Source organism: Enhydra lutris, unplaced genomic scaffold, assembly GCF_002288905.1.
Source record: "Enhydra lutris kenyoni isolate GAN:26980312 unplaced genomic scaffold, ASM228890v2 scaffoldscaffold12, whole genome shotgun sequence".
Classification (NCBI taxonomy): Eukaryota; Metazoa; Chordata; class Mammalia; order Carnivora; family Mustelidae; genus Enhydra; species Enhydra lutris.
In genome coordinates this window covers 61,487,501-61,513,868 of record NW_019154096.1, presented here as the reverse complement: position 1 = coordinate 61,513,868, position 26,368 = coordinate 61,487,501, and the positions used below count along the sequence as shown (strand labels likewise).

The following is a 26,368-nucleotide window of genomic DNA, read 5'->3' as shown; positions in this document are numbered from 1 at the left end:
TAGTTCACTTCTCTGTCCCTTAGGCATTTTTCCAGCCTTTTCTGAGTGTGTCTGCCATGTGCCTGGCACTAGAAGGAGGCTGACCACAAGCTTTGCATTCAGGTTTGCTATGATCAAGGGCCTTGAGCTCTAAGGAACCTTGGGGAAACTTTAACTCGTTTCACTGATGAAGAGTCTGAGGTTCAAGAACACTTTGCCTGGGCTCATGGGAGGCAAGAGCCCCGAGCTGGTGGGTGCTCCGATCACCTCTCTGTGTGGCCAGCACCTAAAGATTCCTCTTGCAAGTGAGCTTAGGGAAGCCTCTGGGCTGGAAAGCAACATTCTGTTCAGATCACCAGCCGCGAGCAGATGCAGATTCGATTTTCGGCCTTATTACCCCAACTCACCAACGTGAAGCGGTGCTTTTTTCTTTTCATCTTTTTATTTTGCACTATAAAAAACAACAACAACACCCAGTAACATACTGCTTTTCTTCACATTCATATGGATTTTAGGAAATTATTGCCTTTTCCCCTGGAGAAAGAACCAACGGACAAAAAAGTACCACAATACAAAATCTGCAAACCCCAGAAGTCCACAGCTTGAAGACAACCCCCAGGGGCAGGGAAGAAGAAAACGTGTGTCACAAGAGACAAGACAAGCACACACGAAGGACGGCAGGCTGGAGAGACGATCATGTCAATGCCACTGACCCGGACGCGGCAGGTCCCTTGTTCTCTTGGCACCCGCTGTCGTCCCCTCAAAGGGGTGATTTTTGGTCTAAGGTCCGAAGAACTCTTTTCAAACGACACAAGAGATGCTTTGAGGAGAGGGGGCAATGAGAAAGGTTCAAGTATGAATAAGGAATCATGCGAAGTCCGGAGTCAGGGAAGAACCCACAGTGGAAAGGACACCCAGGTAGGTCGACATCTCGCTACTTCAACCACCCACCTCCACCCCGGACCCAAGAGGGAGTCTCGGAAACACGGGAGGGTTCAAGCCAGCATCTAGATGGCATCCCTCCAAGCCCTGGAGGGGTTACTTTCCTGACTGGGCGGTGATCAGCTTATGCCCTGAAGCAACAGATGCAGAGACTGCCAAAGTTAAAAAAGTAAGGTGGAAATTGTGCTTCCGTCAAAAGAGTTGGCTTCGTCACTGCCTTTTCTCCTGGTCTAGCAACTGCTCTCTCCCACGCTGCCGTGGGTATATATTGCCTTGCGCTTGAAATGAAAAGGCGAGCTTGGAGGTGCAGGGCCCGGGCGGTCCTGAGAGGGCAGGGGGTCTGGAAATACAGTAGTCGGCACGCACTGTGCTCTCATCATGGCTTGGGCTTCCTTCGGTCCCCAAAACCTATCCCCACTGTCAGCATGAAGCTCGTTTGCAAGCCTGGTGACTGCTCACTGTCCCGCTGGGGCAGCGGGACACAGTGAGGTTTTCAGTATTGCACAGGTATGAAATGTCCACGAGTTTAAAAAAAAAGCAGAATCACAGTTGTTCTTGGGGCTGGGCCGGCTCCCCCATCCAGGGTTTAGCAGGATGTGGCCGTGGCCATGGGACTCCTGCCAAGCTCCGAGACTGTCGAGTGGGTGGGCACGGGCGCCAGCACCGAGGTAGGGAAGGTGCAGTAGGAAGCCTGCAGGTCAGGGCTCAGTGTCTGCAAATGGGCTATGAAAGACGAGCCGGCTGCCTCCCCTGGGCAGGAGGGAGCCTGGGGCGTAGAAGGCAGGATCTCAGACTCATACTGCAGGAGCTGGCCCATGAAGCCGAAGTTGGGTGAGACCACACTCCGCCGCTGCTTGATGTAATCAAAGGCGTCCTTCAGGCGGAACTGCTTGGCCTTCATGAGGTAAGCCATGCAGATGGTGGGAGAACGGGAGATCCCAGCCTCACAGTGGACCAGGACCTTGCCTCCCTTTTCCCTGACACAATCTGGAAGGAAGAAAAGAGGGTGAGGATGAGTTGGGACTGGAACCCAAAGGCAAGGCCAAGATACGAGAATTAAACACAAAAGTGACCAAGTCCTCAAAATGTCACACCTGTCCAAGAGCTGAGGTTCCCACGCAGTCTTTTTAATGCCCACCGGCAAGGACAAAGCTTATGGGGGCCCCGAGTGTCTATCCCCATGTAGTGCCTTTCCAATCTTCAGAGGTGCTACCCTGGTTCCCAGGATACTTGCACAGATTCTGCCCCTGAAGGTGCTAGATCTGGGGAAAGAATCCCTTCCTGGAGATGCCATCTTCACTTGGGCTCCACGGATGGGTTTCAACAGGGAATCAGAAAATCCTTGACATTACATGCAAATTTCTTGGGTAGGTACGTTTTTCTGAGGGTCCCAGGTTCAAAGACTGACTCAGAAAAGCAATTCCTGCCTCTTGGGATCTGATTCTCAGCGGAAGGACCCAGCCCCTCTCCTGCTAGAGGCCTGCCAGCCTCCCTGGGCACCCTGTCTGGCTGTGCCAGGGCGGGATGCTTGGCTCAGCTCCCAGGGTTCCCACCACCAAACACACAATAAATAGTGCACAGCCAATAATTAGTCCTGGCCAAGTGACGCTTACTAGACGGGAGGATAGAAATGGCTTTCGCAAACTCCATCTTGCACAACAATGGGAGTCACTGCTGTAAAGCCACCACCATCGGTTGGCATTCTTTAGCTCAATATGACAAGGGGGTGCCCTCCTTTTCTATTCCACTCCTCCCCCAGCCCCGAGAGAACTACAACAGTTAAAAAAGAGGGCCAAAAGGTTATGCATAAATATACACATCAATTAAAAACCACAAAAAACAGTCTTTCCGATTCCCTCTCTCGCTAGTGAGGAAACAATTACAACATTACAACACAGGAAGTCTGATGTACCCGGTACTATGTAAAGCCACAGTGTGCAAAAACACTTAAGATTCTGAAGGGCAAATAAAGTCACCTCCCTCACCCAGCTCTCTCCTCCAGTTTAAGAAGTTTGCAAATGAATCTGTAAGATCTAGAAGATCCAGTTTCTGAGGAGTCAGGGAGGAAGCCCGGAGTTTCCCCAACAGAACAGAAGTCAGAAAGGACACGCTCAGTGTAGCTCATGAGAGGTACCCCCAACTTAGTCTGACTCAAAAGAAAAAAATTTCCTGTAAATGAGTTCAAAGGGGACCCCAGCCCTTAGGATTGTAGGGTCATGACCCCAAATTTCCTTTGCTCCTTGTAGATGAGCTTTTTTTTTTTTTAAAAGACTTTATTTATTTATTTGACAGAGAGAGAGATCACAAGTAGGCAGAGCAGCAGGCAGAGAAGGGGAAGCAGGCTCCCCGCTGAGCAGAGAGCCCGATGCGGGGCTCGATCCCAGGACCCTGAGATCATGACCTGAGCTGAAGGCAGAGGCTTAACCTACTGAGCCACCCAGGTGCCCCTGTTGATGAGCTTTTAATTGCTTGGTACCATGACCAAGAAAGCAAAGGGCCTAGACTGTGTTGCTCCTGCTTTGCCCCTTAGGGCTTGTCTACCACGGGGGCCCTCCTGGGACCCAACCCGGGAAGGGGCCAAGAGCATGGTATGGGCTCAGTCCCCGCCTTTTACCAGCAGGCAAGAAGTCTGGGGAAAAGCATCCTGTGCTCTCAGTAGGCTGTGGGTTCGTGCGGTTGTGTATAAAACACACAGGATGGGGAGGGAGGCGTCTGAGAAGTGGGTTTCATGACCTCACTGAGTAGCTATCTAGGTAATTAAATAACAGGCAGAGAAGGGCAAGACATTCCCAGGGCCAGCGAGACAAAGTCAAGGGTTTCCCATTCTGAACCCATCATCTGGGCAGCCTCTCAGAGATCCAAAGGGATCCTCTAAGCCCAGAGGCTCAGAGGACCAGGACAGGCTCAGTCTCCTGCCTCTGGTGACTTTCCCAGTGGGTTTCTTATAGGGGTGAAACCATGTGTGATGAGCACAGGGCCCACCATGTGGCTGAAGGGAGTCCCCTTAACTGCTACCTGCCCTACATAGTTACTGCTGGGCTCAACACCTGCGCTTCTCCCTCCAAAAGCCCTCAAAACAAGATAAGGAAAATCACATCTCAGCTTCAAAAACTATGCGTATTAAAGGGAAAGGAAGGCAAGGCCACAAGGTTGGGGAGTGGTACTTGCAAATCTGAAACAGAAAAAAGTCAGCCTCGCTGCCACGAGGCAGAGGGAGGAGGGGAAAGCGAAGCTGTCAAATGCGGGAACAGTCCAGCCTGTGCTGAAGAGGCGGAAACCCAAGGCCCGGAGCCCTTTACAGGCCTGCCCAGGGGAGAAAACGATAACCGCCTAACGCAACGTACAAAAGATGCCAACTTCCCTACGCACAGAGCACGGAGCTCGGTCAAATGCTATCTTTAATCCAAAATTAGCTGAAATGCAAAACAAATTGCCCCTAAAGCAGTCTGCCAAAAACTGTGAAAAGCTGCCAGGGCCCTCGGGGCTCGGTGTGTAAGAAGTGTTCTCTCAATCCTTCTGCTGGTTTCTAAAAATGCCCCAGCCTACGTAGGAGCACCGTGAGGACGGTTCTTTCCCTCCCTGTCTTCCCTGGCACGGAGCATCACGCAAGGACACACTCTGCTTCCCACCCAGCTGGGAAAAACAAGAACGGCAGTGAGTATGGCCCTAAAATAATATTAATTCATTTATCTTGCAAATTAAAGCTCCTATTAATAGCTGCTCGCGTCCTCCCCTCCACCCCTTTGGTGGCTGCATCCCCTCCTGGCTCCAGCTCCCGGTGGATGCACGTACGACACACCGTCCTTCTTGGCAAAGGCAGCCCCCATCAGTGCCGCAGAAGCGAGAGCAGGGGCTCCCAGACGGCAGAGGGCAAAGGGCTGAACCTACCAATGAAGTCTATTGCTTCTTGAAAGTGGGAGCTGATGTCGGCTGTGTGGCTGTCTTCCACGGGGATCCATTTGTAGTGTAAGTGGGTGGCGCAGGCCTCGGGAAGCCGCCGCGAGACGTTCAGCAGGGCCGTGATGTGCAGGTTGGCGAGGAACTCGCACTTGGACGCATGGTAGGCACTTCCAAGGTAGAGGAACGGGAGGATTTCAACCGGGCTGCCCTGGAGGGAGGGGCAAAGGACACCCAGGAAATCGTGGATTAGCTTGCTCCTTCAGGAGAGGAAACAAAACCACCCTGACCTACTTGTTGTCAGGGGGGAGGTTCCCTTTCTGGTTTCCAGGTGGACAGTTCGGCGCCAGGGTAGTTCAGCCCAGATTGTGGGTGGAGCCTCCCTTCTGGGGTGGAGCCTCCCTTCTGGCAAACTCTCTAACCCCCGCAGCTGCCTTGTGACTCTCAGTGACAGCAAAGCCCACACAGCAAAGATTTCTCGTTTCCGTACACATATTGAGGTAGGAAACGCGAAGCAGCCTTCCTGTGCTGGCAAGGATTAGAAGATGGGCACGAAGGGGAAGGACCGAGAGGCTCCTGCTCACGTTCCCGCTGCCCCGACGGCACCAGCGCAAGCCTTCTAACCTCAGGGCAGCCTTTGTTTCTTTCGAGATGAAAGAGGTTAAAAACGCTACTAGACGAGCCCCCCCACCCCCGCCCCACTTTGCAGTCCAGGTATCTTCATGGTATATTTTATCAAAACTAGGACACCCATGACTGATCTCAAGATATACATGGGTTTTGGAGAGGTCAGAGTGCATCCCCAGCACCGACGCTTCTTGTAAGTGGAAATGACCACTGTTTACCCAGAATCCTTAAAGAAAGGCTATAAAGCCCAGGGGAGAGGGGCTTCTCCCCTTATCTTCCTCACGTGGGACTGAGGGCTCGTGAGAGATGCTTACATCATCACCCTTTTGGAAGGCCACCCACACACCAGGTTTCCAGTTAAGGAGGCTCCCAATTAGAAGCTGAGACCATCTACCCTGAGGCAAAGTTAAAAACAGCTAGCTGGTCAGACTCTGGCACTCGTAGCAGCTCCCAGGTGGCAAGAAAAACCAGCGATAACTGGAACAATGGGAGGCCCCAGAGACTGAGAGAGAAACACTGGGCTTGGTGGGGGGGGCAGTGGCTCCGTTTTTGGGAGCCTTTCCTGTATCATCCATCCGCTTCCTGTGTTTCCATTTCCTGTCCCAGAATAAAAGTGGAACGGAAACTCGGCCAGACTCATAATAGGGAAAGGGGCATAGGATGAGGGCCAGCAGAAGGCAATTCTCAAATTACTTGGCATGTGGTGTGTGCTTTTTCTTTCCTGAGAAATCAAGTGTTCCAGCAAAGGCCAGTGGGGCCACTTGGAAGAAAGTTATAGAGGATTTTACCAAAGATAGAGTAACAACCAGTATAGAGTAACAACCAGTATTTTTTTTTTTTTAAACAGTAGTCTTGATGCTCAGTGAGGGGCTCGAACCCACGATCCAAAGATCAAGACCTGAACTGAGATCCAAAGTTGGATGCTTAACGAACTGAGCCCCCCAGGTTGCCCCAACAACCAGTATTTTTATTAGCACGGACTATAGGTGGCCCCTGGACTGAACACTTCCCATGCATCTACACAGATCTCTCCCTGTTTAGGTCCGGAACACAGGGACACACCAGGCCTGGGACCTTATCCAATTACCTCTAAAGCCTAGAACAACACACCCCTGAAACCATGTCTTTTTCTGAATCCTCTGTTTTGACTCAAGAGGAAGGAACCAGAAGCCTTCAGAAACCCCAAAGGTTAACACGACCTTGCTTGGCTTCTCTCCATGCAGCAGCCCTTCTAAGAAATAGCACTAGGGGGTTCCCCAGATGAACCCTAGAGACACGTCAGGGCCTCCCCAGTCCTTTCTTGGCCAAAGGTCTGCTGTGCCTTCACAACATCCTGACAATTCTTGTTTCTCTTTCACTTTCTGAGAAGTGAGGGGGAAACACCCAAACAAACAGAAAACAGAAATCCAGCTAAGCCACATGGCCATGACTTGAATGCTGAGGGTTCATCATATGCTGTATTTTTTTTTAAGATGTTATTTATTTATTTGTCAGAGAGAGAGAGAACGCGCACAAGCAGGCGGAGTGGGAGAGAGAAGCAGGCTCCCTGCCGAGCACGGAGCCTGATGCAGGACTTGATCCCAGGACCCTGGGATCATGAATTGAGCCGGAGGCAGTGGCTTAACCGACTGAGCCACCCAGGCGTCCCTCGTTTTTGTTTTTGTTTTTTTTAATTTTTATTTATTTATTTGACAGAGAGAGAGATCACAAGTAGGCAGAGAGGCAGGCAGAGAGGGGGAAGCAGGCTCCCTGCTGAGCAGAAAACCCAAAGGGGGGCTCATTCCCAGGACCTTGAGATCATGACCGGAGCCGAAGGGAGAGGCTTAACCCACTGAGCCACCCAGGCGCCCCAATATGTTGTATTTTTTAATAAAGGAAAACAAAACAAAATAATAACCCTGGAACCTGGCCAAGCTAATAGACTTCCCGACCAGGGATCCCATTCAAGGGCAGTCACTTGGCTTTCGTGGGGCAGATCTGTGCTCATGCTGGACAGCTTCCAGACCTCTTCCTTCTTATGATCTGGATATACTTATGTTGTAGGAAAAACCTGAAAAGCTCCTCCCTCCACGTCAGGTGCCTAGGATAGGCCCTTTCCAAAAGAAGTTCTGTTTCTGTGGAAAACAACAAGGTCTTGAAAAGAACCAGAGTTAAGAGAAGGGAGTCTTTCTGGGTCTACTGTTGCCAGGAGCCCAGCTACAGGATTCTTTGTAAAGAGATCATCTTCAGTTCTGAGACATGGATTTCTCCCCTCCTGTGAAATGGGAAGCAGGGCTTGGGCTCTGCTTTCTGCCAGATTTGGGTCCTTGCCCACCTTCCCCTCATTCTCCAACACTGGAGGGCGGGACCCCTCACTGAGCCTTCCACACACAGTCAGCCCTTACAGGAGTGCCAGAAAGTTAAATTCTTCAAAGGAAAAAAAACACCGGATGTTTGTAGGAGCATGAAATCCTCTACAGTGTCTCTTGATCTTCACTGGTTTCAGAATTTATGGAACTATAGACACCTGAAACCCTCAGCCTCTGCTTAGCCATCCAAATAGTAGTCTCTCCACAACCCTCCCCCAGCCCCCGTTCAGTTAAAAATAACAAAAAGACACATCTTGCGGGTACTGGGTTGGTTTGCTGAAACTGCCCAGCATGAACAATTACAAAGAAGATTAACATAGGAAGCCTGAAAGTCAGCTCTGAAACATCTTCAGGGAAACCTAAACTGATATTTTGAAGCTTCTGCTTCCTAGGCCAGCTAATAAGAATGTATCTTTCACTTCCTCTTTTCTCCAGAAGCTGTCAAGCATCCTGGGGCTCGTTTGCTCTTGTCAGCTTGTTTGCTGGAAAGAAGCCCATTTACTCTTGGATGGAAAACTCAAGTTGGCAAGCAACAGCTCTCTGAAGCTAGAGGGCTCTGCCAACACCCTTATCCACAGAAGAATGCACCAGTGCTACTGAGCGGGGAGAGGAAGAGCCAGGGGGCTGGGGAAGGAGCAGAGTCAGCAGCCAAGATGGCACTTCCACACCACTTACCTGGTCATAGGCTGGCCTGTAGCTGATGCTGAGCACTGGTTTCCCACACTGGCTCATGAGGGCTTTCTCGGTTTCAACCTTCTCTTGTGAAATGGGTTGTACATCTACACAACATTCAGGATATTCCGAGTAGAAAGTCTCATATCCTCCTGCAAAGTAAAAAAAGGAAGATAGATGTTAAACATTGATTGCTCAGCTTTTAGAAAATGTCCAGAATTAATCAATACCCTAAGTGTGGAAGAGTCAAGAATATCAAGCTAACGTAGATTCTGATCTTATAAAAAAAAATTAAGCCAAACCAACTAATAGCTTTAGAACAAAAATGGGCTACACAGACACAAAAACACACACACTCTCTTTTCTACAAAGTTATAGTTCAGAGAGGCAATGATTAACTTTTTAGGTCTCTCACAAGCAGCTGAAAGGAAAGCTATCTGACATCTGGAAAATATTAACCAAATCCCTCCAGAAAACAAAAGCGATTTTCACTCGTTTGTCTAAAATGCAGGTGGGATTATGCAGAATTTCATTCATTTGCAAGAAGAGACTCCTGAATTGGTCGATTTCATCCCTAGCTCATTAGCTCTGAACTGGATTATAGATGGAACCCCTCTATTCGTAAGAGAATGGAGGCTAATAGGAGGTTTAAACTAGGTGCAATAAAACAGCCCTGCCCTTTCTCACTCCCAAGGTGCTAAAAAACACCGCTGACAATCCTCTCTATAGGTCCAATTTTGAGTAATCAATCTAGTTAATTACCTTCTAAACCAAACTGGAGGCACAAGGCTTTAGAACTTAATTCTCAGTACCAATTAAGTAAAAACGGTTTATCTCCCCTTCAAGACCACCGACCCTTCCTTTCTATCTTCCTCAACTTCCCCTCCTGATCTTTCTTCCCTACGACAAGCCCTGAAATGATAACTACCAGCAGGTATGACTGTAAAAATCTTACTATTACATTTAAACTTCTCCAGATGGGTCACTTAAGGTAAAAACTACTCTATGACTGGGTCACAGAAACTTGAGCATCTTAAAGAAGTCTCAGGCCCAACACTCAGCGGTAAAGAACCAAATGAAAAACATTTTTCATTTTCAGCACTGCCAAGTGCCGCCAGGTGAACAGGCCAGCCTCGCTTGGGGAAACCCTCACTCTCAATCCAGAAGGACCTAAGGAACTTCCGGAAGCCTCCAGAAAACCCACTTCTATTTTTCTCTGGCCCAGAGAATTCACTTAGGGTCAAACCATCAATTAAACATGCATTCTACGCCTATGTATTTTCCACGAAGTCCCCTCTTTCTTCTGTCTCTTGGCATTTTGATAGCCCACAGAGGAGCACATGGTGGCCTTAAGCCCCTGTGGTAGACAAATGGTTAATGGATAACATGGCGGTCGCCAGCTCCCTCCCAGAAGCTGCAGCCAATTCCTAGAATGAGTCATCTTGCCATTACTGCTTCCTCCCAGCTTGCTGGAACTGCCCCCGCCCCCATTGAGTACACTCAAATCTCCTCTGTGGTCACTTCAACAAAAAGCCCATTGGGCCTCCACAGATGAGCTTCTGGTCCTCCTGGTCATGATAGGAGACCACATGCCAGAGAGTAATTGAGGGAGGTGATGGTGTTCATGGTTTAGTTTCCTGCTCGCCTCCCCACCGCCCCCCCCCAACCACTGTAGCCCCTGGACCCTTTTCCTCCTAGGATACAGACTAAAGGTCAAACTTAGTGACCCACAGCTTCATTGGAAGAAGTGACCTCACAGTAAATCACTTCCTGTGCCTGGGTCTCCAACGTTTTCGATTCTAGGAGACAAACTGAGTGACAGGGGATGGGAATCCGGCATAAGAGTGGCCCATGCCCTCCCAAACTTTCCCAAGAATGAGGCTTGGGAAAGACAAGCCCTCAGGCCACCCCATCTCTTGTCTTTAAATAGCACACTTAAAAGAGATGGCTGTCAGGACAGACAGGAGGTACGGTGTGGGCTGGGTCCTGCCTGCCTGTTGACAAAGTAAGGCAGGCGGACAAAGCTGCTCAGTGTAGTTGAGGGACAGATAAACAGGGGCCTATCTCTTAAAGCTGGGGTCAGGAGTCCTTCGGATTAGATGGTCTCTTTCACCCACTCCCCTGAGAGGCAGGGAGAGACAGACCATTCTGAGTTTCAAGAGCTGTGGCCATTTTTCTTGCTGCTTCAGCCCTCTTCAGAGTGACTGGGCTTTTGATCACTGCTGCATGACCAGCGGAGCAGAGAAGTTGCACGAACACTGTATTTAAATACACACTGACAATGCCATCCGGTCACCATGCCATTTTAGTGTTATGTTTGGGGGGGGGGGGAGAATAAAGGGACGTATAAAAGGCATTGTCCCCAAGATCTGAAATGCCACTAGATTAAAACGTGAATTTGTATCTGGAGATGAGGCAGTAAGGAAATAAAAATTTTCTTGGACAACAATTGAACCTCCGTTGTGTTGTAAACAGTTAAGCATCCAGCAATTCCTATTGAGATTTAAAATGCACACAAATCAACCTGACAATTCTCTGAATCCTACCGAAAGACAGTGCACATGCAAAGCATTTGAACAAAAATATACCCTACCACACTGCATCAAATAATGAGGTTGAAAGCAACCTACTGGCTACCACCAGGGGACCAGTTTAAAAAGTGAACGGTGCCTTACTCAGTAGGTTAAGCGTCTGCCTTTGGCTTGGGTCATGATCCCAGCGTTCTAGGATCAAGCCCTGGGCCCTGTGCCAGGCTCCTGGCTCCCTGTTCTCCCTCCCCTTGCTCCTCATGTTGCATGCATTCTCTCTAATAAATTTTAAAAAATAAAATAAAAAGCAAAATGGACATGTATGTTCTGATAAAGGCAAACCTCCCAAGGTCTAGTTGCGTCCAAGAAGCAGGAATACAAAATACGCAAAATCATTCTATTTTTTAAAGATACTCGGGGAAAATTAACTTGTCTAAAGATGAACAGAAAATATTTGGTGGCTGTCTCTGGAGAGTGGAACTTGATTCAAGGGTGTGCAGAAGACCCACTTTTCATTGTATAGGCTTTGTGCTTTTAAAATTTTTACTTGTGTACGTTACTGTCATTTAAATAAACATTTTGGACATGAATTTCCCAAGATGTGAGTCTACAGAGCCACTTACTTCCTGTGGCAGTAACTTCTCAACAGTTAGCATGAACACCCCCCCCCCCCCCCCCCCCGGAGAGAAGAGGGCTGGGGAGCAGAGGTAGGACCAGAAGGGGTTTCCTGAAATATATCTTTCATACTCCTAGGAAGGCAGTAGCTTTTCCTGTACTCATTGCTAAGGACAGGAGACAAAGACCACCATCCTGGGCTAAGTGTGAAATGTCTTAAGGAGGGCCTCGCTCCTTCCCAGACAAGCTGAGGCTGGTGGAGAAGATGATCATCTCCCGAACAGGAATCAACAGGGAATAGTCTACAAGAGGTGCTAACAGAGGTGGGGGCTCCGTGTGTGATCTCCAGGCCCCACAGGTGTGAAATTCCCCAGGCTGCTTGGTTTTAAAAAGGGCCCTCAGGTTCATTTCTGAACCACATCACTGCTGTATCTCAAGATGTCTGCAACAGGGTTGGCAGGGCCTTGGGGCACAGCTTGGGCTGAACACTCATCTCTGCTCTAAGGACTGAGTTTCCCATACATTGGAGGTTACAAAGGACTCAAACACAAGGCGGGAGTAGTCATAGGAAGTGACCCAGAAATCAGTGCTCTGTAATTTGAAAGTCACTCACTCACTACACAGTGAGGGAAGTCAAAGTCCTCTCTCCAGCAGGTGTAATGGACGGACTTGTGGGGCAGCTTCTGGGGCGCCTCAAACCAAAGGCGACGGAATCCCATCCACCACCACCCTGCTACACCTCTCCTAAATCCCGGGGCTGGCTGGCCGGCCGTCCCCTCCAAACCCCCGCAGATAGCAGGAGGCCCGCCCCGGGAATGATCTGCGCGGGTGGCGTCGGGGGAGGGTTTGAGGGAAGAGTTGAAAAGGGTGGGAAGGCTGTCAGCTCCAAATGGAGCTAGAGAAAAGGCCTGGGAGGGGAGAAGGAAAGGCCGGAGGAAAACAATGAACAGCAGTAAACTGAAGTGGAAAGGAAGGGGAGGGACTCGCCAGGGTCAAAAAGGCAAGAGGGGTCGTTAAAGACTGCCTTACACACGTTAATTGTCCAGGCGGGAGGAAAGGGGACGCCGCGGCGCCTCGCTCCGGGGGGTCGCGACGGGCTGATCCCGCCAGATCTGCCCATCAGAGAGGCTCAGAGCCCAAGCCCCAGCGAGGGCGGCTAAGCCGGCGCCAGCAAATGGGGGCCCGCGCCCAGCACGAGCCGACGGCCCCCGCGGCCGAGAAGCGGCGCCCCCGGCTGCGCAACCAACCCTACCCACCCAGGCGGGCCGGCCGCCGGGAGCTTTCGAGGAACGCGGGTGGGGAGGGGGAAGCTCTGAGGGCTGACACTGGCAGCGCCCTCCCGAGCGCACGTCAAGCCTCGGTGTGCGGACGCCGGCAGGTGGAGACTACCGGGCTCCGGATCGCGGAAGGCGCCCCGCACGAGGAGGGAACCCCGGAACCCCAGAGCCCCAGGGGTGGGGGTGGAGGGGTGGTGAGAGGCGCTCGGCGGCCCCGACGCGCTCACCTTTGAGGAAGTAGACCCGCGGGCCGGCGGGCAGGCAGGCCAGCAGCGAGGTGAGCACGACCCGCGCGGCGCTCTCCTCGCGGAGCTTCTGCCAGTGGCGGCTGCCCTGGTCCAGCACCACCACGGCCGCCACGCCGCCGCCGCCCTCCTGCAGCAGCCGCGCGCGCGCCGCCTCGTCGGGCAGCACGTAGCGCGCCGACACCGCGCCGCCGCGGGCCCGCCGCAGCACCACGGAGTTGAGGTTGACGTTGAGCGAGCCGCGCACGCTCGAGGCGGCGAAGGCCAGGTAGGGCCGGCAGTCGAGCACCACGCAGCGCGCCGCCGCCTCCTTGCGGAGCATCTTGCGCAGCTGGCGCCCGTCGAGCGACGTGACCTTCATGCCGCCGCCCAGCGGTCCCGCGCCGCGCGCCCCGCCGGTGCCCACAGCCAGGGTGCCCGCTGGCGAGGCGCGGGAGGGCGGCCCGCGAGGCTGCGGCCCGGCAGACCAACCGACCGAGCCCGGCGCCGGAGCGGCAGCTCAACTCTTCTTTCCCGCCCCGCACGCTAGGCAGCCGGCCCGGCCACTCGCCGCCCCAGAAGCCGGGGATTCCGCCGGCAGCGCCGCGTTTTATGTGAATGAGTGTGCGGCCTGTGACGTGGCTGCCCATATAAGGCCGAATATGGGTCTTTCCCCGCCCCTTCGGGCTGTGGCCACGCCCCGGGGAGCCGGAGGCGTGGGGCGGGCGCCGGGCGTTAGTCAGCCGGGGAAGGAGGAAGTGGAAGGCGCCTCCCTCCGCTTTCTGTGGCATTGCGCGGGGACACTCACTCGCGCATCACCGAGGGCTGCCGGTGGGGTGCCACGAGGCCGAGGTGACCCACGCTGTGCGGGAAGAGGAGGAAGCGGAGGAGGCAGGGCCTGGCGCCGCACAATCCGGCTTTGAGTTTCATAGACGTAGGCTCGGAACGTGCTGGGTGGGGGCCGTGCGGGGCACGGAGCCAGGCTGGGCCAAGGGGAGCCCAGGACCGGTGCCCGCCAGATGAATCGGAAATGGATTTTGGTCTCCACCCAAGTCTTAACGCGTGAAATGAGATGCTAGCTGGGATTTGCTTCAAGGGATGGATTATAGATGACCTCGAGATTGTTTGTGTTGGTAACCGTTGGAGTTCAGTAATGGGTACCTTATAGTGGGTTCATGATACGGTTTTCTCCACTTGTCTGTTTGCTTGAAACGGTCCATAATAAAAGTACTTCAAAATAAAAATGGAGAGAAGAGCCAGCAGTTAATCTCCCCAAATAGATTCTGCTCTCAAAGGATTGACAGTCCTTTTCTCTGTCACACTTCAATAATAATTAGAATAATTGTTTTTTGAGGATCCGTTTTATGGCCCCTGGAAAATCTGTCACAGAACCAGCTGCAGCATCAACATGCATCCGTTGATGGAGCTCAGTCCAGGCAACTGTCCAGGTGGCTTCTGGATTTGAGGGATTATCTGTGGATCAAGTCTAATCCCAGGCTGACTGCCCCCGTCAGTCCCCAGCAGCTTCAGGCTTCCCATCCCCAATCTTGGTGAACTGGACACATTCACCCATTCAGCAAGTATTCATTGAGGGTCAACTTTGTGCCAGGGTCTCTATCGTCTAACCCATGACCGGACTGGGGAGGAGTCAGCCCAGTGGAAAACAGGCTGCCTCTGCTAGAGTGGGGCTTCTTGTTTACTATAGACATAAGAGAATGAGGTTTTTAGAAGGAAGCAGAAGTCAAATTCTGAAATCAAACACAAGCTAGACACTAGATAGTTGCTATTGGGTCACAGCTGCATTCAATCGGAGGCGCTGTCCTGGCCCTGCCCGGGGAGACTTACTGAAGATGGGACATGGGGTTTTCTTTCTCTTTGGGGTTATTCCTGCCAGCCTTCCCTGCAGATGGCTCATCTTCCAGTGTCACCAGTAACATCCACCACCAGACAGTTCAGCCAGAGCCACACGTGCCTGGAGCGCCCAGAGAGCCAGGCTCTATGTTGGGAGCTGGACACCAAAGTGAGCAGGATCCACTCTCTGCTCGGGTTGCCCCCAGCTCAGAGAGGAGGCTTGGCGCAGCCACTGGCATCTGTAAGGTCCTGCAGTCGGCATGGAAAAGCATCCAGGGTGTGGGGAGTGGGGACCTGGAGAAGGCCTCCCAGACCAGGGGAGAGCTGACAGGAACTTCAAAGAATGAACTGAGGTTAGCCAGGCCGGTGGAGGGGGAGGGTGGAAGGCATTCCAGGCAGAGGAAAATGATAGAGGTAAAGAAAAACAAAACAAAACAAAATCCCGGCTTGGTGGCTTGGCCTGTACTGGAGCTGTGTGGGAGACGAAGCCACTTTTGGCATTTATTAGAAAATTAAGCAGGGTCAGATGGCGGAGGGCCTTGTGAGCCATTTAAAGACGTTTCGATCTTATCCTTTGGCCGCAGCAGCGCTGGGTCTTGCTCGGTGACCTGGTCAGGTGACACTTGGAACCTCTCTGAGGCAGCACTGTGGAGGATATTTTATTTGAGAGTAGGGGTAGGGGTGGAGACTGGAGTCAGGGAGACAGATAGGAGGCTTTTGTGGGTAATCCAGGCCTGAGCTGATAAGGGCCTGCCGGAACTTGGCAGTGATAACAGCGATTGAAGAGGCCACGCAGATGGGAGAAACATTTAGGAAGTAAATTGCCGGAAGGGACGGGATGGGGGAGACAGTAGAGGGTGACGCCAAGGTTTTCAACTGGGGTAATTAGGTGAACGGTGACACCTTTAGATAGGGAACCTACAGGAACAGATCTGGGTGAGTAGCAGCAGCAGAGAGGGGGGGTGATGTTCAGACATATTAGGAAGTTAGAGGTGATCATGTACCACTCAAAGGGATGCCCAGTAAAGGGGGGCTGACCTGGCGGCCGGTACAGAAAAGTCATCTGTCAGCCTCTCTTTTCTTGTCCAACAGATCACCAGGTCCCAGGACACTGCCTTCCAGATTTCTCTTCTGTCGTTCCCTTTCCCTTCCCGTCCTGGGGCAGGGCCGGCTTCATGGGTGTCTGACCTGTATTGCTACACAGAGCCTCATGCTTAGTTTAATGCTCCGCTGTCACTCTCTTGAAATTCTTAATTTTTGGACGAGGAACACTGCATTTTCTTTTTGTACCAGGTTCCATAAATTATGTAGCTGGTCCCGGCTGTGGCTATAGTTAAAAGGCTCCATTATCTCCCGTACTGGGCTGTAGTGTCCTGTTTCCCAATCTCCAAGACCTCTCCTTGCTCTCTCCGCACTGTGATCGTTTTTAAGCGTAGATCTGAGCACAGAGCCCACCTGCTCTGCTCAGAAACCCTCAATGACACCTACACACTGTCTGATAAAGTCCAAATTCCTTAGTAGTACACCAAGGTCCTCCTCGTTCTGGCCAGTTGGCCATAACCCACCTCTAACCTTGTTTCTCTCCTTCCTTTCCGCCCCTCCCCACCCCTCCCCAACCCAGGCTCCAGAGGTTGCCTGTCTCCTAAACTCGCCCAGCATTTTACCGACTCCACCTTTTCAACAGGACTACAACTCATTCTCTTGTATGGGGACCCTTCACCTTCACACCCATTTCCAGAGCTGCCATTGCACCTCCAAGAAGCTACCCCCTTCATCCCCAACCTGTTAATCAGTTGCCCTCCTGGGGAGTCTCACCTTTGTGCCGTTTCTCCCTCCTCCGACCTGACACGTGAGTGTCATCTGTCCTGCCATTAACCTCCCAGGCCATGCTGAGGATCTGTCCCACCAGCCGCGACTGTGTCATAACACCCAGCACATGGTGGGACCTCCAACCATGTGGTAGGGTAGAATTCAGTGGTTGCTGAGACTTGCAGCTGGCTTTTTAGGAAACACCTGGGAAGAAAGTTGGCCACAGCATATAAATCAGAGCCTTAGACCCTGGGTAAAGAGGCGAGATAGGAAGCTGTGGGCACACAGTCCCTAGGGTCAGGAACTGGTCTTCATCGGCTACGGGCCTACTAAGAAGAGGAGGGTGTCTGAGATTGGAATTATATGAATAATCCTGCCTGTCCATCCTGCTTGCTTTGAATGGGGACAAGGATGGGTCAGGGAAAAAAAGAAGAACTTAAATTAACATTGTGAGTACATGAGGCAGGGCCTCTCCCCCTGCCAGTTATACTCAGAGGGGGACGAGAAGATTTTTTAGGTTTCTTGGTGCTTGTTTGACCAGTCATCCTAACCCTGAGGCCCCGGTTCATCGTTGTGATCTGGGATTCTTACCCTTTGGAGGGTCATGGGTGGCCTTTTTAGAAATGTTGTGGGCCTACGGCATTCAGCTTCTGATGTCAGGGATCCTGTGTCCGTCGTTGCTTATCTCAGCCTCAGTAGGAGCTTCTGGGATCCCTCCCAGCCCTGCTTCCCAGGCCCCTGCCCATAAGATGGGCCCAGGTGGCCAGTGGGGATGGATCAGAGAGCACCCTAAAATGCCAGGGAGGGACCCAGGGCCAGCCCAAGGATCTGCTCAGAAGGATGGATTTTGTCCCCCTCTTCATGTATTTGTTTCTGATTATGCAGGTAGCACGTGCTCATTGTGGAAAATGTAGAACATGCAGGAACATAAAAATGCTGCTTTTTTTCTTCTTTTTCTTTTTTTTTTTTATTTTTAAAGATTTTATTTATTTATTTGACAGAGATCACAAGTAGGCAGAGAGGCAGGCAGAGAGAGGAAGGGAAGCAGGCTCCCCGCTGAGCAGAGAGCCCGATGCGGGGCTCGATCCCAGGACCCCGGGATCATGACCTGAGCCGAAGGCAGAGGCTTCAACCCACTGAGCCACCCAGGCGCCCCTCTTCTTTTTCTTAAGAGCACTGCTCTCTCAGGCTTGTGATCCCAAATCAAGCCTGCCAGCCACATCTGGACCCTAGACTTGCTTCCCACTGTCTTGCATAAAGAAAAGAGCACTGGACTAGGAGTCAAAGATCTGGCTTCCCATCCAGTCTCTGCTGTGACCAGGTTTGATTTTTGAGTTAATATTTGTAAGTGCCTTTTGTGGGGGGGGTGTTTTTCTCCCCATGGACCTCTCTCCCTTGCCCCCAGGTTTCTTGGAATGGGGTCAATACAGTGCTTCCTCATGAGTCCAGACACCACTTGCTGTGTGACTGGTGAGAATCACTCATCCTCTTCGAGCCATGGTTTCCTCTTTTATAAAACAGGGACATTAGTGTCTGTTTGCTAATGGTGACTGATGATGACAGAGTGTACATAAAGCTGTATTACATGATGCAAGGAAAAGATATTTGTATGGCCACTGTTGCTAATACTATCCATCAGCAAAGCATTCACTCGTTTACTTGGTCAAATCCTGATGCACTGGTACATTCAGTTTCCTCTTCTGTAAAATGGGAATGAAAATAGGACTTAGCTCATAGGTTAATATATGCAAAGTACTTAGAACAATGCCTGGCACCTATTAAGAACTCAATAAATGTTAGCTCGTTGAACAGACTGTAGTATTTGTTCGAGCCAAGAAAAGACTTTTCTAATAGCACAGGAAGAAAAGATGGGGGTAGGCAAGGCAAGGAAGAGGAGCTGCCTCCTTCAGCTGGCAATCAAAGAATTATTAGAAGCCTATGAACTTGTTCTTCAGAAAGTCTACTGAGTGTGGGGAGATATTTAAGAGTAAAAATCCCCCGGCCCACTTATAGTAAGGTAGGAGAGACAAGAAGCTGTTCACATGATAGTTACAAAATAGGGTGGTTTTGGGGGCACCTGAGTGGCTCAGTGGGTTAGAGCCTCTGCCTTCGGCTCAGGTCATGATCCCAGAGTCCTGGGATCGAGCCCCACATCAGGCTCTCTGCTTAGCGGGGAACCTGCTTCCTCCTCTCCCTCCTGCCTGCCTCTCTGACTACTTGTGATCTCTGTCTGTCAAATTAAAAAAAAAAAAAAAAAAAAGATTCTCTCTCCCTTTAAAAAAAAAAAATAGGGTGGTTTTGAAAATTTTGAGAAATGAAGACATTTTACAAAAAGAGATGGCTAAAGCCCAGAGTATTAGAGCAGCTGAGCCTGGAAGAGGAGTGGAGATTTGATAAATAATGCCACCAACTCTCCCATCACACTCCCAAGTGTGACATCCTGAAGTTCAAGTCCCTGGTCTGCCTCTTACTGGTTGTGTGACCTTGGGTAAGTTACTCCACCACTCTAAGCCTCAGTTCTCTCATTCAGAGAAAAAAAGGGGGGGGGGCATTAATAATAGTACCTACCTCAAAGGGGCTGTTGAGAAGATGAAATAAAGTGCATACAAAAAGCCCTTTTCTGTGTGCCTGGAGCATGGTGAAGGTTCCGTGCGAGCCATTATTTTTCTTTATGAAAAGTGGTAAGAGGCACCGAAGCACAGAATCTTGGCAGTAAGGAATTTTAATTCTACCTTGAAATTTTCCAGAAAGGAAGCTTACTGCCTCAGGAGACATTTTTGAATGAGGCCAAAAAAGGAAACAAGCATGTTCTGAGATATTATGAAATGCCAGGGATACCCTGAGCACTTAACTTATTCTTACAACCACCCTATGATGTAAGTACTATTGCCTGCATTTTACAGTTGACCCAGGTCACAGAACTGAAGCCGACCTCCCTGTATCTTCCACCCTTTGCTTCTAGGTCTGGAGACATACACAGTATAGGTCTAGATCCTGTTTGAAATATGTGAATAGTCGTCTTCTCCCTTCCCTATCATCTCTTTTCTAAGACAATAATGGTTACTTACAATAACAGTTTTCCAGATTCCTAGAAGACTTTTTATTTGCCAGGACTCTTTACTTATGATGCCCGAATGAAACTAGGGTGCAGGAGAAAATATCCATTTATTCAAAGTTCCTGGGTTCTACCAAAAGAAAGAAAGAAAGAAAGAAAGAAAGAAAGAAAGAAAGAAAGAAAGAAATGGGGGGGGGGGGGAGAATAAAGGGACGTATAAAAGGCATTGTCCCCAAGATCTGAAATGCCACTAGATTAAAACGTGAATTTGTATCTGGAGATGAGGCAGTAAGGAAATAAAAATTTTCTTGGACAACAATTGAACCTCCGTTGTGTTGTAAACAGTTAAGCATCCAGCAATTCCTATTGAGATTTAAAATGCACACAAATCAACCTGACAATTCTCTGAATCCTACCGAAAGACAGTGCACATGCAAAGCATTTGAACAAAAATATACCCTACCACACTGCATCAAATAATGAGGTTGAAAGCAACCTACTGGCTACCACCAGGGGACCAGTTTAAAAAGTGAACGGTGCCTTACTCAGTAGGTTAAGCGTCTGCCTTTGGCTTGGGTCATGATCCCAGCGTTCTAGGATCAAGCCCTGGGCCCTGTGCCAGGCTCCTGGCTCCCTGTTCTCCCTCCCCTTGCTCCTCATGTTGCATGCATTCTCTCTAATAAATTTTAAAAAATAAAATAAAAAGCAAAATGGACATGTATGTTCTGATAAAGGCAAACCTCCCAAGGTCTAGTTGCGTCCAAGAAGCAGGAATACAAAATACGCAAAATCATTCTATTTTTTAAAGATACTCGGGGAAAATTAACTTGTCTAAAGATGAACAGAAAATATTTGGTGGCTGTCTCTGGAGAGTGGAACTTGATTCAAGGGTGTGCAGAAGACCCACTTTTCATTGTATAGGCTTTGTGCTTTTAAAATTTTTACTTGTGTACGTTACTGTCATTTAAATAAACATTTTGGACATGAATTTCCCAAGATGTGAGTCTACAGAGCCACTTACTTCCTGTGGCAGTAACTTCTCAACAGTTAGCATGAACACCCCCCCCCCCCCCCCCCCCCCGGAGAGAAGAGGGCTGGGGAGCAGAGGTAGGACCAGAAGGGGTTTCCTGAAATATATCTTTCATACTCCTAGGAAGGCAGTAGCTTTTCCTGTACTCATTGCTAAGGACAGGAGACAAAGACCACCATCCTGGGCTAAGTGTGAAATGTCTTAAGGAGGGCCTCGCTCCTTCCCAGACAAGCTGAGGCTGGTGGAGAAGATGATCATCTCCCGAACAGGAATCAACAGGGAATAGTCTACAAGAGGTGCTAACAGAGGTGGGGGCTCCGTGTGTGATCTCCAGGCCCCACAGGTGTGAAATTCCCCAGGCTGCTTGGTTTTAAAAAGGGCCCTCAGGTTCATTTCTGAACCACATCACTGCTGTATCTCAAGATGTCTGCAACAGGGTTGGCAGGGCCTTGGGGCACAGCTTGGGCTGAACACTCATCTCTGCTCTAAGGACTGAGTTTCCCATACATTGGAGGTTACAAAGGACTCAAACACAAGGCGGGAGTAGTCATAGGAAGTGACCCAGAAATCAGTGCTCTGTAATTTGAAAGTCACTCACTCACTACACAGTGAGGGAAGTCAAAGTCCTCTCTCCAGCAGGTGTAATGGACGGACTTGTGGGGCAGCTTCTGGGGCGCCTCAAACCAAAGGCGACGGAATCCCATCCACCACCACCCTGCTACACCTCTCCTAAATCCCGGGGCTGGCTGGCCGGCCGTCCCCTCCAAACCCCCGCAGATAGCAGGAGGCCCGCCCCGGGAATGATCTGCGCGGGTGGCGTCGGGGGAGGGTTTGAGGGAAGAGTTGAAAAGGGTGGGAAGGCTGTCAGCTCCAAATGGAGCTAGAGAAAAGGCCTGGGAGGGGAGAAGGAAAGGCCGGAGGAAAACAATGAACAGCAGTAAACTGAAGTGGAAAGGAAGGGGAGGGACTCGCCAGGGTCAAAAAGGCAAGAGGGGTCGTTAAAGACTGCCTTACACACGTTAATTGTCCAGGCGGGAGGAAAGGGGACGCCGCGGCGCCTCGCTCCGGGGGGTCGCGACGGGCTGATCCCGCCAGATCTGCCCATCAGAGAGGCTCAGAGCCCAAGCCCCAGCGAGGGCGGCTAAGCCGGCGCCAGCAAATGGGGGCCCGCGCCCAGCACGAGCCGACGGCCCCCGCGGCCGAGAAGCGGCGCCCCCGGCTGCGCAACCAACCCTACCCACCCAGGCGGGCCGGCCGCCGGGAGCTTTCGAGGAACGCGGGTGGGGAGGGGGAAGCTCTGAGGGCTGACACTGGCAGCGCCCTCCCGAGCGCACGTCAAGCCTCGGTGTGCGGACGCCGGCAGGTGGAGACTACCGGGCTCCGGATCGCGGAAGGCGCCCCGCACGAGGAGGGAACCCCGGAACCCCAGAGCCCCAGGGGTGGGGGTGGAGGGGTGGTGAGAGGCGCTCGGCGGCCCCGACGCGCTCACCTTTGAGGAAGTAGACCCGCGGGCCGGCGGGCAGGCAGGCCAGCAGCGAGGTGAGCACGACCCGCGCGGCGCTCTCCTCGCGGAGCTTCTGCCAGTGGCGGCTGCCCTGGTCCAGCACCACCACGGCCGCCACGCCGCCGCCGCCCTCCTGCAGCAGCCGCGCGCGCGCCGCCTCGTCGGGCAGCACGTAGCGCGCCGACACCGCGCCGCCGCGGGCCCGCCGCAGCACCACGGAGTTGAGGTTGACGTTGAGCGAGCCGCGCACGCTCGAGGCGGCGAAGGCCAGGTAGGGCCGGCAGTCGAGCACCACGCAGCGCGCCGCCGCCTCCTTGCGGAGCATCTTGCGCAGCTGGCGCCCGTCGAGCGACGTGACCTTCATGCCGCCGCCCAGCGGTCCCGCGCCGCGCGCCCCGCCGGTGCCCACAGCCAGGGTGCCCGCTGGCGAGGCGCGGGAGGGCGGCCCGCGAGGCTGCGGCCCGGCAGACCAACCGACCGAGCCCGGCGCCGGAGCGGCAGCTCAACTCTTCTTTCCCGCCCCGCACGCTAGGCAGCCGGCCCGGCCACTCGCCGCCCCAGAAGCCGGGGATTCCGCCGGCAGCGCCGCGTTTTATGTGAATGAGTGTGCGGCCTGTGACGTGGCTGCCCATATAAGGCCGAATATGGGTCTTTCCCCGCCCCTTCGGGCTGTGGCCACGCCCCGGGGAGCCGGAGGCGTGGGGCGGGCGCCGGGCGTTAGTCAGCCGGGGAAGGAGGAAGTGGAAGGCGCCTCCCTCCGCTTTCTGTGGCATTGCGCGGGGACACTCACTCGCGCATCACCGAGGGCTGCCGGTGGGGTGCCACGAGGCCGAGGTGACCCACGCTGTGCGGGAAGAGGAGGAAGCGGAGGAGGCAGGGCCTGGCGCCGCACAATCCGGCTTTGAGTTTCATAGACGTAGGCTCGGAACGTGCTGGGTGGGGGCCGTGCGGGGCACGGAGCCAGGCTGGGCCAAGGGGAGCCCAGGACCGGTGCCCGCCAGATGAATCGGAAATGGATTTTGGTCTCCACCCAAGTCTTAACGCGTGAAATGAGATGCTAGCTGGGATTTGCTTCAAGGGATGGATTATAGATGACCTCGAGATTGTTTGTGTTGGTAACCGTTGGAGTTCAGTAATGGGTACCTTATAGTGGGTTCATGATACGGTTTTCTCCACTTGTCTGTTTGCTTGAAACGGTCCATAATAAAAGTACTTCAAAATAAAAATGGAGAGAAGAGCCAGCAGTTAATCTCCCCAAATAGATTCTGCTCTCAAAGGATTGACAGTCCTTTTCTCTGTCACACTTCAATAATAATTAGAATAATTGTTTTTTGAGGATCCGTTTTATGGCCCCTGGAAAATCTGTCACAGAACCAGCTGCAGCATCAACATGCATCCGTTGATGGAGCTCAGTCCAGGCAACTGTCCAGGTGGCTTCTGGATTTGAGGGATTATCTGTGGATCAAGTCTAATCCCAGGCTGACTGCCCCCGTCAGTCCCCAGCAGCTTCAGGCTTCCCATCCCCAATCTTGGTGAACTGGACACATTCACCCATTCAGCAAGTATTCATTGAGGGTCAACTTTGTGCCAGGGTCTCTATCGTCTAACCCATGACCGGACTGGGGAGGAGTCAGCCCAGTGGAAAACAGGCTGCCTCTGCTAGAGTGGGGCTTCTTGTTTACTATAGACATAAGAGAATGAGGTTTTTAGAAGGAAGCAGAAGTCAAATTCTGAAATCAAACACAAGCTAGACACTAGATAGTTGCTATTGGGTCACAGCTGCATTCAATCGGAGGCGCTGTCCTGGCCCTGCCCGGGGAGACTTACTGAAGATGGGACATGGGGTTTTCTTTCTCTTTGGGGTTATTCCTGCCAGCCTTCCCTGCAGATGGCTCATCTTCCAGTGTCACCAGTAACATCCACCACCAGACAGTTCAGCCAGAGCCACACGTGCCTGGAGCGCCCAGAGAGCCAGGCTCTATGTTGGGAGCTGGACACCAAAGTGAGCAGGATCCACTCTCTGCTCGGGTTGCCCCCAGCTCAGAGAGGAGGCTTGGCGCAGCCACTGGCATCTGTAAGGTCCTGCAGTCGGCATGGAAAAGCATCCAGGGTGTGGGGAGTGGGGACCTGGAGAAGGCCTCCCAGACCAGGGGAGAGCTGACAGGAACTTCAAAGAATGAACTGAGGTTAGCCAGGCCGGTGGAGGGGGAGGGTGGAAGGCATTCCAGGCAGAGGAAAATGATAGAGGTAAAGAAAAACAAAACAAAACAAAATCCCGGCTTGGTGGCTTGGCCTGTACTGGAGCTGTGTGGGAGACGAAGCCACTTTTGGCATTTATTAGAAAATTAAGCAGGGTCAGATGGCGGAGGGCCTTGTGAGCCATTTAAAGACGTTTCGATCTTATCCTTTGGCCGCAGCAGCGCTGGGTCTTGCTCGGTGACCTGGTCAGGTGACACTTGGAACCTCTCTGAGGCAGCACTGTGGAGGATATTTTATTTGAGAGTAGGGGTAGGGGTGGAGACTGGAGTCAGGGAGACAGATAGGAGGCTTTTGTGGGTAATCCAGGCCTGAGCTGATAAGGGCCTGCCGGAACTTGGCAGTGATAACAGCGATTGAAGAGGCCACGCAGATGGGAGAAACATTTAGGAAGTAAATTGCCGGAAGGGACGGGATGGGGGAGACAGTAGAGGGTGACGCCAAGGTTTTCAACTGGGGTAATTAGGTGAACGGTGACACCTTTAGATAGGGAACCTACAGGAACAGATCTGGGTGAGTAGCAGCAGCAGAGAGGGGGGGTGATGTTCAGACATATTAGGAAGTTAGAGGTGATCATGTACCACTCAAAGGGATGCCCAGTAAAGGGGGGCTGACCTGGCGGCCGGTACAGAAAAGTCATCTGTCAGCCTCTCTTTTCTTGTCCAACAGATCACCAGGTCCCAGGACACTGCCTTCCAGATTTCTCTTCTGTCGTTCCCTTTCCCTTCCCGTCCTGGGGCAGGGCCGGCTTCATGGGTGTCTGACCTGTATTGCTACACAGAGCCTCATGCTTAGTTTAATGCTCCGCTGTCACTCTCTTGAAATTCTTAATTTTTGGACGAGGAACACTGCATTTTCTTTTTGTACCAGGTTCCATAAATTATGTAGCTGGTCCCGGCTGTGGCTATAGTTAAAAGGCTCCATTATCTCCCGTACTGGGCTGTAGTGTCCTGTTTCCCAATCTCCAAGACCTCTCCTTGCTCTCTCCGCACTGTGATCGTTTTTAAGCGTAGATCTGAGCACAGAGCCCACCTGCTCTGCTCAGAAACCCTCAATGACACCTACACACTGTCTGATAAAGTCCAAATTCCTTAGTAGTACACCAAGGTCCTCCTCGTTCTGGCCAGTTGGCCATAACCCACCTCTAACCTTGTTTCTCTCCTTCCTTTCCGCCCCTCCCCACCCCTCCCCAACCCAGGCTCCAGAGGTTGCCTGTCTCCTAAACTCGCCCAGCATTTTACCGACTCCACCTTTTCAACAGGACTACAACTCATTCTCTTGTATGGGGACCCTTCACCTTCACACCCATTTCCAGAGCTGCCATTGCACCTCCAAGAAGCTACCCCCTTCATCCCCAACCTGTTAATCAGTTGCCCTCCTGGGGAGTCTCACCTTTGTGCCGTTTCTCCCTCCTCCGACCTGACACGTGAGTGTCATCTGTCCTGCCATTAACCTCCCAGGCCATGCTGAGGATCTGTCCCACCAGCCGCGACTGTGTCATAACACCCAGCACATGGTGGGACCTCCAACCATGTGGTAGGGTAGAATTCAGTGGTTGCTGAGACTTGCAGCTGGCTTTTTAGGAAACACCTGGGAAGAAAGTTGGCCACAGCATATAAATCAGAGCCTTAGACCCTGGGTAAAGAGGCGAGATAGGAAGCTGTGGGCACACAGTCCCTAGGGTCAGGAACTGGTCTTCATCGGCTACGGGCCTACTAAGAAGAGGAGGGTGTCTGAGATTGGAATTATATGAA

At 51.9% G+C, this 26,368-nt stretch overlaps 1 protein-coding gene across 1 annotated transcript; it reads right to left on the bottom strand.

Annotated features, from left to right (window-relative positions):
• Positions 1-433: 433 nt before the first annotated feature.
• LOC111145057 (dual specificity phosphatase 5) lies at positions 434-13,512 on the bottom strand. Its single transcript, XM_022499671.1, has 4 exons — positions 13,113-13,512; positions 8,469-8,617; positions 4,810-5,029; positions 434-1,908 (listed from the first exon to the last, which is right to left on the bottom strand). The coding sequence occupies exons 1-4, from the start codon at positions 13,489-13,491 to the stop codon at positions 1,508-1,510; spliced, it is 1,149 nt and encodes a 382-aa protein (XP_022355379.1). The 5' UTR covers positions 13,492-13,512; the 3' UTR covers positions 434-1,507.
• Positions 13,513-26,368: the final 12,856 nt, after the last annotated feature.

Coding starts and splice junctions, on each gene's coding strand:
- LOC111145057 (XM_022499671.1), bottom strand. CDS start 13,491: ATGAAGGTCACGTCGCTCGACGGGCGCCAGCTGCGCAAGATGCTCCGC. Junction 8,618..13,112: donor GCGGGTCTACTTCCTCAAAG/GTGAGCGCGTCG, acceptor TTTACTTTGCAG/GAGGATATGAGACTTTCTAC. Junction 5,030..8,468: donor ACAGGCCAGCCTATGACCAG/GTAAGTGGTGTG, acceptor CCCTCCCTCCAG/GGCAGCCCGGTTGAAATCCT.